Source organism: Lonchura striata, chromosome 4 (genome assembly GCF_046129695.1).
Source record: "Lonchura striata isolate bLonStr1 chromosome 4, bLonStr1.mat, whole genome shotgun sequence".
In the NCBI taxonomy this organism is placed as follows: domain Eukaryota; kingdom Metazoa; phylum Chordata; class Aves; order Passeriformes; family Estrildidae; genus Lonchura; species Lonchura striata.
The window spans coordinates 27,017,111-27,033,835 of record NC_134606.1 but is presented as its reverse complement, the minus strand read 5'-3'; the positions used below and the strand labels follow the sequence as shown (position 1 = coordinate 27,033,835).

The following is a 16,725-nucleotide window of genomic DNA, read 5'->3' as shown; positions in this document are numbered from 1 at the left end:
TTTTGGGAGCTAATATGACTCCCCACAGATGCCACTTGGTATCCTGGCCATTTGCTGCCCGCACTCCCTCACTATGCCCACAGGAAGGGCTCGGAGACATGGCTGTCATTACTGATCAATGGCTTCGCAGAGAGCTCAAAGACCTCTTGAGGGAAAAAATCCCTGAGCAAGACAGATTCTTTATAACCATCTTCAATAAGTGAGTATAGACCTCTCACATATCCTTAAATTATATATCATTTATTGAAATATAGAGATCTTAATTTACAAGAATTTTTCAAAGACAAAATATCAACAGGGGCATTTTTGAAATACATTTTGTGCCTACCATCACTCAGGCCAGTTTGCCCTTCTTCAAACATTTCACAACAGCCATCATTTTGGAAACACTTCTTTTTTTATTATTCTAAAATATAACTTTTGGACATTCAAAGTGCAACAGTTAACGTGCCTGTGGAATATATCACAGTAAAAAAAATATAAACAAAGGCAGTGATATAGCTGTCATAAATGTTTTGGCAGTATTCTAGAAGTCTATATAAAAATACTTATATACATATTGATGTATAACATCATCATATCTCACGTCCTTCATCATGTAATAGGACCATTTTGTACAAGTTGCAGACCACGCTGTAAGGAATTGGTTGGCCATTCCAAATCAAAAGCTGCATTTCATAGGATAACACTGATTGTCATTATACAATTACTGTAGCAAAAGGTTTGGGAATATGTCTTCCAGTGGCTTCTCGAAAAGTAAGCCATAAAAAAAAAAAAAAATCTGAAATACTGATAATATTGTGAAACTAAACAATTCATCCTTTCACACTTCTCCCTCTCTAGCAAAGCCTTTCCTCTCCTTCTCATTCCAGTTTCCAGGCCAGCTTGTCTGATTCCAAGCCTGTAGTGAGCTGGGTTTGGCTAGACCCCTGCCACATATTCAATTCATCTACACAGTACTCATGACAAGACGGAGAATTAACATTACCATATATCAGAAAGTGAGCCAGCTCTGGTCCACCAGTTGAGTCTAGCCTGAGATGCACTGTGAGATACAGAACGAAGTTGGTGAGAAGAAAGCAAATCTGCATGAAAATGTCCTTAGATTCCAGTAACTGATATAATAAAACATGCTGGGGCTGATTTTCAAACCCTGAAGAAAACTAGGCCATGTGCAAAAATGCAGGTGAAATTGCTTGCCTAATTTGAATGTGTAGTTGTAAAGACTACACATGCAAATTAAAGCACATGTCATCTCAAGCGGCCATTCAGATATCTGGGATATCCATAGATAATTTGTGTTTCCTCAATTCATAGTTCGTAACTGGAGGGAGATTTCACACCATCTCATCTGTCCTGGCTATATCAAGAGTCTGTGTTTCACAGTTGTCCCCATACAGAACTCAGTGACAAGTTTGGCAAAAGCATGGTCCCAGGAAGACACTTGTTTTTGATCTGTCGAATGCAAGAAGTAGAGAATGCACCATCATTCACCTTTCCTTCTGATTGTCAGCTTCCATTGGGGTTGAAAATGTGTGGGCTCACTTCAGGTCCTGTTTTCACATTTGCTGAGATCTTGTGTGTGGCCTCAGCCAGGTGACAGCTTGAAACCCAGACCCAGAATTATTTGCCTGTGCAGTGTTGCACACTGTAACACTGCCAATATTGCATTTGCTTTTATTTGATCTGTAGCTGTCCAGAAGTGAAGTCAAGGGGACTTAGAAGCTTTTTGTAGGGCCATTGAAGGTAAGCTGTAGTTTAACATGGCAGCATGTTCTGTCAGTCACTCTTTCACACTTCCTAGGAAAATACTGCAACACAGGAATGAGTTTGCACCATATTTGCATTGGTTGTATCATAACAGAGGCTGGGCATATCCTACAAGGTGCTCATTGCACTGAATTAAGGCAAAGTTTGAAAGTTGAGTACCAGAAAGGATGGAGCCCTTGGCAGTGATGTAAATTTTTTCACATGTAAGTCTTCCAAAGCATCATATCTCAATAATGCATTGTACAGTGATAGCAGTAATCATAATACTTTGTTCATATAAGTGGTGTCAAAAACCAACAATTGCAGGCTGAGAGCAGGTTCATTTTCATGCACCTTCTTCCAAAAAACACTCCTAGAAGCATTTACTTTTTGTAGTTACAATCTGCAAATATAGCAGAGATGTCTGCTCCTGTTTAAATTTGAAAACCAAGAAAAGAATATTTTTGCATATTTATTTCTGCTTATCTGAACTTGTGCTTCAGGCTAGGAGAAATGTCTTTGTTCCTTGAACAGTTCAAATATCAAATCAATTCTTCACAGTTAACCTCAGGATAAGCTTTCTTTTGAGTACCCATGAAACACTAATAATGGGGTATTGCTGGTGGTTTATCATAATCTTCCATTTTCCAGCATCTTGGAAATCTGGTATAATTTTTTCTTTTAATTTTTAGAACCTCACTTAATCAGAGAAAAATTAGTTGCTTCTAGTATATCTGATTAGAAAAGCTACTCAGCTCATGAAAGAAAAAAATCTTAATTTATTTTTCTCAATGTTAAAGTAGTTTTAGCTAACCAGGACAATTACGATTCTGTGTAGATCAAAAAAAAAAACTTTTTCATAAATTTTTTTGTGCTGGAAATTTCTCCCCTGCACTTAAAAAAGTATTTTGATATTGTGCTTTTACTGAAGGACAATGGATTGTAAAATATACATTTAGTGTTACTGAAAACAGTAGTACTATTATCTTGAAAACAGCTACCTTCTATAGTTAATAGAGACTTACTAGGTTTCTAACACCTATTATAGACTGAATTTTAATTATCATTATTATTATCATTATTATTCCCCTTTACTTGCATTAATGGTAGAAAGTAACATGTGTTATAGTACCGGTCAGTCCCTTGTGGTTTTAGACCTTTTTGGTCCAAGAGTGGTTTTTGCATGTTCTTCAATTCACATGATAGTTCAACAGCAGCTGACATTAAGATTGAGGGAGGAAGTACACAGAATTCATGAATGACCTCTTCTAAAATCCATGGCATATGTTCAATATGCACCTCAAAAGATCCTTGAGTAGACAGTTATTTACATAATTACAATGGTGAAGTATTGCTGCAGTGGAAAATTGATCCATCAAAGTTGTATGAATGCCCTTGAAACACAAAACTGGTCTGTTTGTGGCCTTTCCCTTCATCCTCCTACCAGTTGGAATGGCAAACAACACTGAGATGCTACTGAAGTACTGCAAGAAGCAACACTAAAAAAATCCATCTTCAACATGTCTCTTTCATTTATACTCAGGCTGAGTCCTCTGCCCATTTCTGGGAGTTCTTTTCTACAAATCCACCTCCTCTTCACATCCTTGACATTGCAATAAAGTGGTTTTCTCTGTGGAGCAGAAGTCTGTAGACAACACGAGAAGCTTCCCTGTGTGCAGAGCTGGCAGGTGCACATGGGGTTACAGGAAGCTGTCCTCCACCAGGTCTGAGGAGTCGATCCCAATGTCGTCCATCATGTCAATGTCCTCAATGGTCTCGTCCTCTCTCTTGATGAAGGTAGAGCTACTGGAACCAGTTTCAATGGCACTTTCTTCAGATGTCTGTGAACTGGAAGAGACAAATATCTCAGAGATAAGGTACGTGGGGACTGTGGCTAGGTAAATACTCCAGTCTCTAGCAGAACTGAACACTACCTCCCCTGATGCTTTCTGACCCACAGTGCAATCTTAGGTGACTATGACCACCAGTTTCTTAGGACATGACATATCTTGTATATCAAAAGGAGTATGCTTTTCTTATGTTCCTCCAAGCGCTCTCAGCCAGATAGTTGTTGGAGAAATAGTCTTATGACACTACTGTGACAATATGTCACTTAGGTAAATCTGGGGAGGTCAATAACAATAAGATAGCAGTAACAGACAGTAAGGTAAGAATAACAGAGAGAGATAATGTCTTAATTTTGATAGTACTTTTAGGAACTTCTTTCTTCCCCTACTTGAATAAAGCACAAAAATATACCAACAGAAAAAAAAAGAAAAAAGGTATTTCTAGGTTTCTGAATCTATACACTATGAATTAAGGACTGAATTAAACCTGCACTATTCACAATTAGGGTCAGACTGCGTTGTGTTGTAGTGGCATTGGTCACGCAAATTGACAAGAAAGAAGTAAAAAGTTCTGGACACCCTACTTTCATAGAAAACAAGAAGATATATGCACATAGAGCATAGAAGATTTTATCAACAACTTCTCCCAGATTTTAGAATTTGTCTCATATAAACAAATCAATCATTTGAGATCTCATATGAAGCACCAAGCAGCCAAGATGTGTTGCAAAATCTGCCCACAGATCCACCAAACAACCACTGTGACTTGACCAAGCTATTAAAGGAGTCCCAAAAACACATGGAAGTACCCTACTAGCAGTCGCCTTACTCTGGCAATGACAAAACAGGCAAAATTAACTTTTTCCCATTGAAAACACTGTGGCCAGTCATACTACCATATTTATATGCATCTTCCCCAATTATTATTTTCAACAGAGCTAAGGAAACCATTTGCAGAGTACCATGCTGTAAAGCATTTGTACATTGCCAAATATGACCCCAAATGGTGACTATGGGCTAAGGGATCTGTAAACTGCACCTACCTGTGTCTGTTTCTTTTGCCAAGTTCATCTTCTGAAACAGGGTCAATGTCAGGCAGGGGAATGATGTATCCACTGTCAGCACTCAGCCTCTGCTCATCAAATCCACTCTCCCTGTCCTTTAGCTTGTCTTCATTCTTGTAAGTTACACCAATGTAGGCATTGTCACAGTCCCCTCTCATGCGTGTGACAGCTGGGTGGTCACTTTTCAGGAAGTCCAGATGAATCTTCTCATAGCTCTGGAAATATTCATTTCAACCCCCTCATTAGATGCTATTCACTAAGGCTGCCTTTCTTCAGATGGGCAGCTGTGATTCATTAGCATAGCAAATATTCTGCCCTATGAGCCAGCAACGCTGGATAGAAAAGTCCAGAATCTTCAATTGCTTTGTAGGGAGAGGTGACACATAAGTTTTAGATGATGCAGGAGCAAAGATTTGTGGCAGCTCAAAGCAGACAAATAGATGTGAAATAAGGGTAGGGAGAAGGGAGTTAAGGTAGGTGGGAAAAATGAAACACTGAATGACGGGGAAGGCACAACTTGTTCAGAGCTATCAGAAGTGTGAGGGGAAAACTTGCTGGTGTCAGGGTCCAAAGAAGGAGACAGGGAGATTATACACCCAGGCCAAGAACTCCCTTTTATATAATTATTTCACAGCCCACAAAATCCCATGAAAATATATAGAACTAGTTCTCCAGTAGAAAAATTGAGTTGTTAGGATTTAATTAAGCATAAAGGGTTTGGCTTCCCAGTTAATACTGCAGAACTGCTTGTCTCAGCAGGTTTGACTGAAGAAACTGAACATGCAATGTTCCCATGCTAATCACATAATTTACATAGGTTAGAATGTGTCAATTCAGTGCTCGTGGCTCTCATGGCTGAGACAATGCTTATAATTCCCTCTGAAGCAGTATACATGAAACATAGAGAAAATTATACACAGCAAACCTTTTTGTACTCTCCAGGCAACAAGCTCTCCACAATTTCACTCAAATGATAGAAAGAAGGTCTTTTCTCTGGTTCACTGTTCCAGCACTTCACCATAATCTCATACCTGCAGATAAAAAGGAAACCAGTTTAACCAGCTGGTAGAGGTACATAACTGATCAAACAGAAACTAAAGCCAAAATTCTCTGGCGACTGGACAGGTGTGGAAGAGCCAAATGCACACATACACTTCATTGGTAGCATGATCAGGTTTGGCCATTCGATATCCACTCTTGATCTTATTGTAGAAAGTAGAATCGACCATCATGCCAGGATACGGTGTGCCACCTGCAGGTAAAAGAGAAGCAAAACTACTACTCTATACTTAACTATGCATGCAGAGTTCCCAAATACCATCTTCTTGTTGATGTCATGAAGTGTTAATGCTATAATTTAGCATGACATCAGAATGATTCTTTCCTAGCCAGTGTTTCACATCAGAGCTATTGTCTAGATGACATTAAGCCCTAATGTGAAACACTGGGTAGGAAAGATGGAAGTAGTTACTAGTTAGAAAAAAAATGCCTTTACAATGTTTATAGAATGTATTGGGGAGAGAGACTGGATGACACGTGGATCAGGTCATCAGTCTGCATTTGGCATGGGTTGTCAAAAAAGTTTGGACTTGCCCCAAGATAACACAGTTAACTGATAATTTGGGGCTACAGCACAAAAACATAATTGCACCCATGCTGACGTGTAAAAGAGTAATTGAAGCTGAAGTCAACATCGTGGCAAGATGTAATAATTGACCTTCTCAACAAACACTGCTGAGGACATGTTTTACTTTACAAAAAGGAGCAATTTTCTCAGATGGATGAGGCATACTATAATATTACTTCAGAAACCTCTGCCCTTTCAAAAGCAGAATTTTCACCTAAAATTGAGTTTCAAAACCTTCTTTACAGGTAGTAAAGAAGTGAAGTGTAGTGCTTCAGTTCCTGAGCTGTCCAATGCCTCCCAGGGATATTAGGGAATGGCTATTTACAGGATCCTGTGATGCCCAGAGATTACAGGAATCAATACCATAAATAGTGGTGCAACTGTTGTTTTCTGAGAAGCAGTTATGGGACAATTCTAGCAAATAACGTTAGGCTTGGGGTTGCCGTGGGGAAGCAGCAGATACGAGACAGGCATGAGTAATTCTGCTGGCAGTAAATCTGGGCAATGCAGGCTCACTGAAGCGGCCATCCACCCGTCCAGGAGGCTAATTAATGAGGCTGAGGAGGGAGCCAGGCTGCTCCCAGCTGGGAACTGTACATTGTCTGTAACTGCTATATATTGTCATAACCACTTTACACTGCCATAAACCAACTGTGTGAACAGTGTTGACCTGGAAATGAGAAATCAGTGTCCCAGAAGATTGACATTTATTTCCACTCTGTAATGGGACTAAGACAGGCTCTTTTGAAACGTGTATGAAGAGACTGTTCCAAAGCAGCTGCTGAACTGGGCTGCAGCCCCAGGCATCCCATTGCAAGGGAGAAACATGTTCCTTCTCATATTGGACAGAAAATCAATCCTGTTGTGGCACACCAATACTTTCCACAAAAGATTTTCACACAGTTCTTTTAGTTTTACAGGAAAAAAGGTATATTGCAAAAACAAACAAACAAACAAAAACCCAACAAAACTCCCAAACAAACAAACAAAAAATCCATGCCAAAACTAAAGAAAACTTTGGGAGAGTACGGACATTTCACTTAACACCAAACACTGGAATCTGAAATCCCATACAGAAGAACAGCTAACAGTGGATTTCATGCATATATTTTTATATGCAGAATTTATGTAGACCAGTATGAATTGAAAAAACTTAATCACTACACATAGGAAAATATTTACAGTACATACCAAGAGAAAATATTTCCCACAGCAGAATGCCATAAGACCAGACATCACTTAATGTTGTGTACAGGTTGTCAAAAATACTTTCAGGTGCCATCCATTTTACTGGGAGGAAAGTCTGTAATAAAAAGAAAGAAAGTCCAAAAACACAGATTAGTCATTAAATAAATCATTATTATTGCAATTGTTGTTTGATAGCCAGGAAAAACATCTCTCTATAAGAAAAGATGTGTTAACCTTGCTAGTGTTTATTTTTAATTTAATTAAATGCAGAGGTACCAGGATTATAAGCAATGCTACTTGTTGCTCCCCACAAAACCTAGCTAAACCATAGCTGTATTCATTTCATTACTGGCAAATGACCAGGTAACAAATGATTGAAGGTATGATGCAAAATCTGGCACTGCTGACCTAGGTCAGAATATGTCATTGATTGACAGTTCCTTAATGACTTATCCAGTCACAAAACCTGCCAGTTAAAAATGCCAGACTGTGAAGTGCTAAATGTGTACTTTTTAGCTTTAAAACAGAGTTATAAAAGTTACAGGAATTAATGATGTGAAGATAAATTGTTCTGAGGAGCATTCATGCCAATGGTCAGTTACTGTAACCAACACTGAATGGCAAGAACATGAAATAGCATTTAAAACTGACAATTTTCATTTCAGTTAAAGCAGAGCTCCAGAGATTAGGTACATACACTGCCCTTGGAGACATAGTTGGAATCATGCATGATGTCTCTAGCCAGCCCAAAGTCACAGATCTTCACAATTTTTCCTTGAGCCAGGAGGACATTCCGAGCGGCCAAGTCACGGTGCACACACTGTGTGGAGAAAAATGAAGTTGTTCAAGGACATGCTTTTTCCATGAGGGCCACTGCCCTTGCAAAAGGGTTGGCTTTCTAGGTACAGTCCTAACAAGACTCTCTACTGCACAAGCACCTTCTAGCAGGAGCAAGGAGACACCAGGCCTCAGAACCAACAAGGTCTCACATGGATGCATTTTAGGGGAGCAGAGACAAAAGTGAGGCCACCCTTTCCCACTCTACCCATCATGTGCTAATGATATGCCTGTGCTTCTGACCATGCTGGCTTGTGACTGCAGGGACTCTTCACCCAGACCCTGCTTTGATCCTCCACCATCTCCAGCACCCTGACTCCAACAATGTCATAGGATGAAGCAGGAATGAAGCAATGTCACAGGATGAAAACAAGTGACTGCTGCTTCGAATTTTTCCCACCATAGTGATCTCCATTTCCAGCAAAGTAAGAAAGCCATCTATATCTCCAAAAAGAATACTATATTGTGTCATATGTTCAAATCTAAATTTAAAACCATAGCTGCAGAAGACATTTTTACACCTTATTCCATTTTGCTTACTTTTTTATTTACTTACATTCTTAGAAGCCAAGAATTCCATTCCCCGTGCAACCTGGTAGGTGAAGCTCAGCAAATCCAGTAGGCTGAGGCCCTCTGAACTATCATCTGAAAGAAGGTTTTTGACTTCTGATTCTATTGAAAAAAGAAGAAAAATGTGGTTTTGCTGTGGAGTGTGAAAGCAGCATCAATCTTCCTCTACCTATCATGATTCTGAGCTGGTCATTTTAGCAGAGTACCATGACCACAACTGTCTTTTCATAGTAACTATTGCCACTTTTAATGTCTGCATCACTCACTGACACAACCTGCATTTTTAAAAACAGCCAGTATTAAGTAACAGATTTGGGTTTTCTCCTGTCTGTAATTTTTTTCCCCTGGGAAAAGTAGGAAAAAGTAAAGTGAGAAAGAACAATTACTGGACATTACTGGACTGTTACACACATTGTTTATTTGGTGTGTGGTACAAAAATATTTGTTTAGAGGTGATACCTTCATTAGGGTTTTGTGCATGCATGTACATTCTTATCCATTTACTTTTGCTGAACACTGCTGTTTCCCAGGAAGTATTCACTGGGACTAATCCAACACCAGCAAAAAGGGTCAGGAATTCTATGGCAACAGTTCTTATTTATTTTATGAAAAATGCCAGAAAAAAAAAACAGTCAAAATTCAGTGATTCATTTTCCCTGACTGTCCTAGAACATGAGTACATAAGTCTGCCATGTAAATCTGGGACTGGATATGGTTCAGTTTCAGAGGCCTGGAGGCAGAAGTGGCGGTGTCTGTTTTTAAACAAAAGCATATTTTGTTTCTGAGAACAGGGACAGGGAATAGGATGCATTTATTATCTTCATTACATAATCCAGGAAAGTATTTGGGAGTGTTCTGCATTTGGTAAGTGTCAGTTAATGCGATATGTAAGTGGAAACAGTACAATATAAACTACTATTATTATTGGTCATTGCTATTGCTCAAAATCCTTCAAACTACAAGACTGATAAAATCACTGCCTCCAAAGAATGCCTACAGCCCAATTGCAGAGCACAACTACCCAGTGCTTCAGCACAGAAACAAATATACAATAGGACCCCTTCTGCTCCAGCAACTCCTCCCTCTCCTAGTCCCGGAGCAGAATGGAAGAACACAACCACAAGCTCTGAGCTTACAGCTTATGCTCACACTCTTGCTGAACAGAGCTAAGCAGTTAGTGTCCATTTAGAGGACAAAAATTAGATATGTGTTTACACAAGAGTCATTTGTATTAATGATATATGCAAAAGGGACTGTTCTACATTACCTGACATGGATTTCTTCTTATACGAAGCAGGCCGATCATACACAGATCTCTGAATATCAGAATATTTAGAGCCCTCCTTCCTTTCCAGCATTGGCACATACTGAGTGGTATCAGCTTGTTTCATGTCCATGTATTCTCCAGTGTTTTCAAACGATAGTATCACATAGCTGGAATTGGAAAAAAATACAAGTGTATCAGGCAGTGTCTTCCCTGTCAGACCATTCATTTAAGGTGTACTATTGTACTGAGGTAAAATTCAACAGGTGGCTTCTTGTTAGGCTATATATAAAGATCATCACCATACATCATATATATAACATAACCACCACTTATTAATACATATTACTGTGTATGACTGTAGTTAAACACAAGCACTTCAAACTTAGGCTTTTGCCAACAATCAGGTATGTAACCATGCCTTATTTCCCAAAATCCCACTTAACTCAAGTATCACTGCCTAAGTCTTTTAGCTCAAGATATTCCAAAACTTAGGTGTAATTTATTCACCCAGACAGTTTGCATCAAATCCAGTCCTACTGAACGAACCCATGCCCAGATGAATAGTACTGGCTTTACACAGCTACCAAGGTAGTTGATATATTTCTCTGAGTGTTTTTTTGAATGAATCTCTGTTCACCTTTTAAATCCTGGCTCATTTTATGGCATTACATTATTGCTGAATATACGATGACAAACTTTCTCAACCATCATCTGGAAAAAGTTCTGGGATGAACATGAACCACTAGGACACTATTGAGACTGGCTAAGCCATTGATAGATAAATAAGAGAACTTGAGTTTGGAGAACAAGCTCTGCCAGGTTATTGAAGGGGTTTTAGACACTGGAAATTCCCCAAGCATGGTAACAAGGAGACAGGTAGATGCACTTGGATCTCTATGGAGAAACCACAGGCATCCTCAGACTTCATGTCTACATGAAGGAAATCCAAATCTAAGACACATGTCAGGGAGATTGAATAAAAACTGTCAAAACCTTCCCAGACCTATGAAATGTGACAAATAATAGTTTAACGAGAAAAATTAGGAAGGAGTTTGAACCAATGAATGAGAGTAATGCAATAAGGGTTTAATAATGTCTTAAGTCCTTAAGTCTCAGGTCACTGATTTATTTTTTTTCATTTTTTCCCACCTTCTTGTGCTTTCATCAGCAGGGTTCATCCCAAAGATATCCAAATCTTTTTTAGGCTTTTCTGGGTGTCGGTTCAGGAAATTGTCCCTATTCTTATGCAGGTAGTTCACCAAATCGCCATAAAAACAATATTCAGTAATGATATAAATAGGACCTGTTAAAAGAAAGCAAAATTATACATTGGTGAGTGGGGTTTTTGAAAAACAGAAATAAATACAAAAAGACTCCAAAATTATTAGAAGATAGAGTTGTGAGTTAATGCAGGTCTATCTACTAAGTTATTGCAATTAAGTTATCTACTATATATCAATATCGTTATCTACTATATAACAATATAGTTATCTACTATAGTTATCTTCTAAGTTATATGCAATTGTTACCAAATATCAAGAAACTTTCTGAAAATTTATATTTGTTTGTATTTATTAGTAAGTCCCTTACTTGAAACCTCTGTTGATGCCTGGAAATAGAACACAAACTTTTCCAAACAACATTAGAATAATAATATAAAAGCCTTAAGGTACACAATATGGAAAAAAAAAAAAAAGTGCTCCAAATTAAATTTGTACAGTTTTATAAAATAGGGTAATTAGAATATCTAGCCAATATTGTCCAATTAGAGGAGCAATTGGTTAGGTAACCTCCACCCTGAGTTCTGCCCCATTGGAGCTCTCCCCCTGATCTCCTACTCTATCTTTATTGTGTCTGTGATTATATGGTGCAAAATAAAAGGTCCTCAGTAAACTAACAGGCAAGACTAGGTAAAATTTAAGGAACACATCAATACACATTTTTTCATGGTGGGAAAGAAAGCTGGAAAAGTACTAGAAGTTATACCTAGGCATTCAACAGTCTACAAAGCCACAAATGCATGGAGATTACATAAAAAGCTAAAAATCTTTAGGCATCAATGTTCTTGTTAACTACTGAATGATGACTCCCCAGCAAACCTCTATTTTTTCAGCCAAACCCACCTGATTTTGTACAAGCTCCAAGCAGATTCACAATATTCAAGTGGGGGCCAAGATGTGTCATTATTTTCAGTTCAGACATGAGTGCCTGTTTTTCACTGGATCTAGCTGTAGCTGTAGAAAGAAAAAACACATAAGCCACCTAGTGAGAGCAGTCACCTTTTTCATATTAACAAAAAATTTCTCCTTGCTTGCCTCACTGGAGCATTGCTGCCATCATATGCTTTTTACTTGATACATATCTTTCTTGAGACTTGGAGGGGAGTCGCAAATGATTAATAAGGGACTCGCTTGATGCAGGTCAGTAGCTGAGCCTGTCCCTCTCCAGAGGTGTAGTGGACTGCCCACATGGCAGAGAAGCACTCTACAAGCTGCTTATTCAACACAAGCAAGCTCCCATGGTTCCTACAGAATCACGGTATCAGGTTCTCAATTCTCATGAACCAGGAAATCTTCAGTGAACTTATACAAGACCTGCCTATTTCCTGTTGTTGTATAACCCTTATTTGTTCACAGGCATTCATGGCTGCTTTATCTTTCTCAATATTTGTTGAGTTATTGTAGCTGTTCAGCTAAACCTAAACTTTGGGTGTTTTCAAAAGCCTGGGTACCTTCAGACTTGAAATGCCATCAAGCAATCTAACACATAATTTTAAAATCCCATCATTTCACCATTCCTTTTCAACTTCAGATGTGAGGAATTAATTTAAAACAAGCAGTGTTTGAATAACCCTGTGGGAACCTGCCCTACCTGGCTTGGGAAATGGATCCATGACAACTTACGTTTCAGCATTTTCACAGCTACTTTCATCACCGGTTGAGAGCGACTCAATCCATATGCAGTCCCTTCAACTACTTTTCCAAATGCTCCCGAACCAAGGATCCGACCTGAACACAAGAGAGAGCATTATTTATTTCAGAAAGTAACAGTAATTCAGCTCCTTTCCTATCTCCATTCCTGTACAATTTAATTCTTGTGTGGAAAGGGCACACTCCCTAAGCCAGACCACCAGGATATTGTTGTTTTTAAGCAGAAAAAGCAGATATGAAATGCTATCATTAAATACCATTCTTAAAAAGATAAAAGCAAACATCAAGAGCACACCTGCACCTGGGAACTCATCTCATTCAAATTCATCCCTTCCTATGCTCTGCCATCTTCACTTTATCCTCTCACAGCATGGACTGTCCTAGGCTTAAGCTGACCTCTCTGCCTCAGTCAGCTCCTGATTAAAATACAGGCATATTCCTGACTTACAAATCTGCATTGGATCTCTCAGCTGTAGTTTTGGTCTATTATGTAATGCTGGATGCATCCAGCAGTAAAATGAACTAAAGCACATCAATAGCACATTCAGAAACAGACAGGCGGCATCATTTCAGATCTGCAAGAAGCTGAAATACATGTTGATCACATATGAGGGGAAACTTCTCTGAAGTTTAATGTACAAGTGTGTTTCATCTGCTGGAATAAATTGTATTGCAAATTTCCAAGTGCTTTAATGAAACAGCTAATGTTTATAGACCCTTTACTCTTCCCACAAATCAATTTAGACAAAAATTTCGGATTAATATATCCTGTCTTCTAATATGGATACAGTCTCCAGAAGAAATTAGTACAGATTGAGATTTTAGAGAAATATGAACTGCACAAACATACTCCAAAATGCTGTATTTCATATCTTCTGCATTGAAAACCAAATTCATCAAGGGAACACTGAGTGAACAAACCTGTATATGAGGTCCAGATGCCAGAATATAATCACATGCCTGACAAGCTGTTGCTTTGGTTTTATGCTACTTTTTAACTTTAAGCACAGAAAGAATGAGTTGTAACTTTTACTGTGGAGATACACAGCATTTTGTCTTTGACATTCGTTTGCAGTTTGAACTTGTCACCTTTTACACTTTTGAAGGTGTTATCTGGCATGCAATGCCATATGTTTCTGTTATCCTCTAGCTACTGCTCCCACTTTTATTGTGCACATGCTTTTGAAAGAAAATTTCTGACCAAACAATATCTACATCATTAACAGGCACAAGAAATGGTTAAAGAATGCTTAGCTGAGTTAACACTGGTGAACCTCTCCAAGATTGTGACAGCATAGTTTGTCATGCACACAGAAGCTATGTGATTTCTTTTCAAGATTCCTGTGCTCCAAAGGTTATCCTTCCCAATCAGGATGTGAGAAAGCTTCACACTAAATTTTAGACTAATTCAAACAACCTGAGTTTGAAATTTGGCCTCTGAAACTTTTCAGACTGAAGGTCTGGGAACCATATGGCAGGATGCAGCCCTTCAGAATGTGATGGCATTTGCTGATGCTCCTTGATCTTCTTGTCTTCACAAGCCAATTCTTCCCCAAAACCATATTGTCAGCTGAGCACAAGGCACACATCTCCCTCTCCATCACCTCTACAGAGCTGGGGTGCATGTGGAGACAGTGAGAGCACTTCCGGAATGGCAGGGAGCCATCACTGCTATTTCCCCTTTTCAACCTTCTCTGCAGCTGTAGCCCAAGCCCATGTCTTTTGCATTTGAAATCTGGAGCAAGGTGGGAGCTAACTGCCCAAGAACTGGAAGCATCTGTAATGCCATCATATTCTTGGTGAATGCGTCATTGAAGCTCAAATTAGAGTGCAAGCTTACTTTTCAGTATAAAGGCACTGCTGTGATCTGCTCGCTGAAGGAGCAGTGCTGCTTCCCTTCACAGAGGGACTGTGCAGACACAGCAGCAGCTCAAGATTCCTCAAACTAGTGAAGGAACAGCAGCTAATCCAGCCTCTCTACCCATTCACAGAGTTTATCTGCTGTGCCTGCCAGAGAGGTGTTGCTTCTCAACTTAGAGGACACAAGGGTGGGATGTGTGAATTTGTTCCAGATGCAGCCATCTCAGCTGGATTCTTCTTTTTCTAAAATTGGCCTGGGCTAATCAACCCACCCCGAATTAAACCATAAGTCTCTTGGTCTATATTAAAAGACAAACAAGTGTCAAGCTTTATAATCTACATTCAGTTTCTAGACTCATGAAATTAGATACCACATCTCTGACTGTTGTGTGACCTGAATCTTAACTTGGCTTTTTCAAATAGGCACAGGTCAGATTCTGTGTCAGACCAGCATTTCATTTTATTAAGGTCACCAGAACAAATAAGTGGCTTGCTAGGAAGTGATGAGAGCAATTCTGCTCTCTGTGTAGAGCAAATGAGAGCAATTCTCTCTGTGTAGCCACCCTGGTATCCTGAGCAGCAGCACTTGGACCCCAAGCCTCAAAAAGTGCTGCTCTCAGCTCTGCCAGCCAGATGAGGAGGTCCAGGTCCTGTTGGGACCTCGTTAATTCTCAGCAGAGCCAGGAGAAGGCAGTGGTGTTCAAACAGCTCATGCTATTACTGCGTAGTCCCTTCTGGTATGCATCTCCTGGATTGCACTGGTTCGTGAGCCCTTTAAAGAGCAGTGCACTGCATTTACTGTGGGTCAGTGATTGCAAAGGGACCTTGGTAGGGTAACCCAAATTTATCAATTGAAGCTCCATCCAGCCAATGTTCAGTGTTGGCGTTTAAAACAGCACTGCACTCCAGGCAGTACTGGCTAGAAAAAAACAAAAAAATGCCAGCTGGCTTACACAACTAGGATGGGAAATACTCATCTGGCAGAACCAAAATGGGTTTGTAACCTGCTTCAGAGCCTCCTTGAACTAAAGGTGTAATTGCTTTGCTGTCATCTCCCACTTAGATAAGAGAAAATCCACACAAATCAGAATTGTCACCCCCAGAAACAAAAGAGTCCCCCCTCATCAGCAAGAATTTAATATGGCAAAAGGGCTGGTGGGTGAGCGTGTCAAGTAGAAATGTTGTGCAATACATATTGACAGAAGAATATGGAGCACTGGGTTTTAAACTGACTATTCTGAATACACTTGTAAACAAGAAGGCATTGAAGCAGGCTTATGCTCATGAGTCTGAGGGAGACAAAGTCACAGTGGTGGTCTTTAACAACTCAGATCTGACAAATCCTATTTAGGCATATAATTAAAGTCTGGATTGTAATAAAATAATTCCATAAAACCTTCACCCTCCTCTAGTCTTCAATTAGCAACATGAATTTAATTAAAGGCTATTATTCCTGAACTGGAAAATTTTCTCTTGCTTCTTTCAAGAATTAACTCTTTCTCTGTGATGGTGAAGAACTACACCAGGGGAGTATGTTTCTTGAAATACGTCAAACAAAAGACACATTTCATCATTTTCTCCTGTGTTTTGCAATACAGTTTGGTTCACTGATATCTCCAAAAGAGGAAAGGCTTGTATGTTTAAATCTCTTTCTTGATAGAGCATTAAAATTATCTATAGTCATTACACTTTCAATTGATATAAATGAGAGGTTGGCCCAGCCTTGAGGAAATAATTACAACTGAATTCTGTACTAATTACAATGAGGAATAGCAAAGGAAGAAAG

The 16,725-nt window shown here is 39.2% G+C and overlaps 1 protein-coding gene across 2 annotated transcripts in view; it reads right to left on the bottom strand.

Moving 5' to 3' along the window:
* Positions 1–219: 219 nt before the first annotated feature.
* The window catches only part of PDGFRA (platelet derived growth factor receptor alpha), a 36,379-nt gene continuing 19,873 nt past the window's right edge, over positions 220–16,725 (bottom strand). For both annotated transcript variants that reach the window (XM_021529019.2, XM_021529108.3), the window contains exons 13-23: positions 13,053–13,157; positions 12,273–12,383; positions 11,299–11,452; positions 10,150–10,316; positions 8,869–8,984; positions 8,173–8,295; positions 7,479–7,590; positions 5,813–5,912; positions 5,586–5,691; positions 4,640–4,875; positions 220–3,597 (exon numbers count right to left, since the gene is read on the bottom strand). In XM_021529019.2, the coding sequence (XP_021384694.1) occupies positions 3,450–3,597; positions 4,640–4,875; positions 5,586–5,691; positions 5,813–5,912; positions 7,479–7,590; positions 8,173–8,295; positions 8,869–8,984; positions 10,150–10,316; positions 11,299–11,452; positions 12,273–12,383; positions 13,053–13,157 (1,478 nt within the window). In that variant the 3' untranslated portion in view covers positions 220–3,449. The remainder of the gene's footprint in view (positions 3,598–4,639; positions 4,876–5,585; positions 5,692–5,812; positions 5,913–7,478; positions 7,591–8,172; positions 8,296–8,868; positions 8,985–10,149; positions 10,317–11,298; positions 11,453–12,272; positions 12,384–13,052; positions 13,158–16,725) is intronic.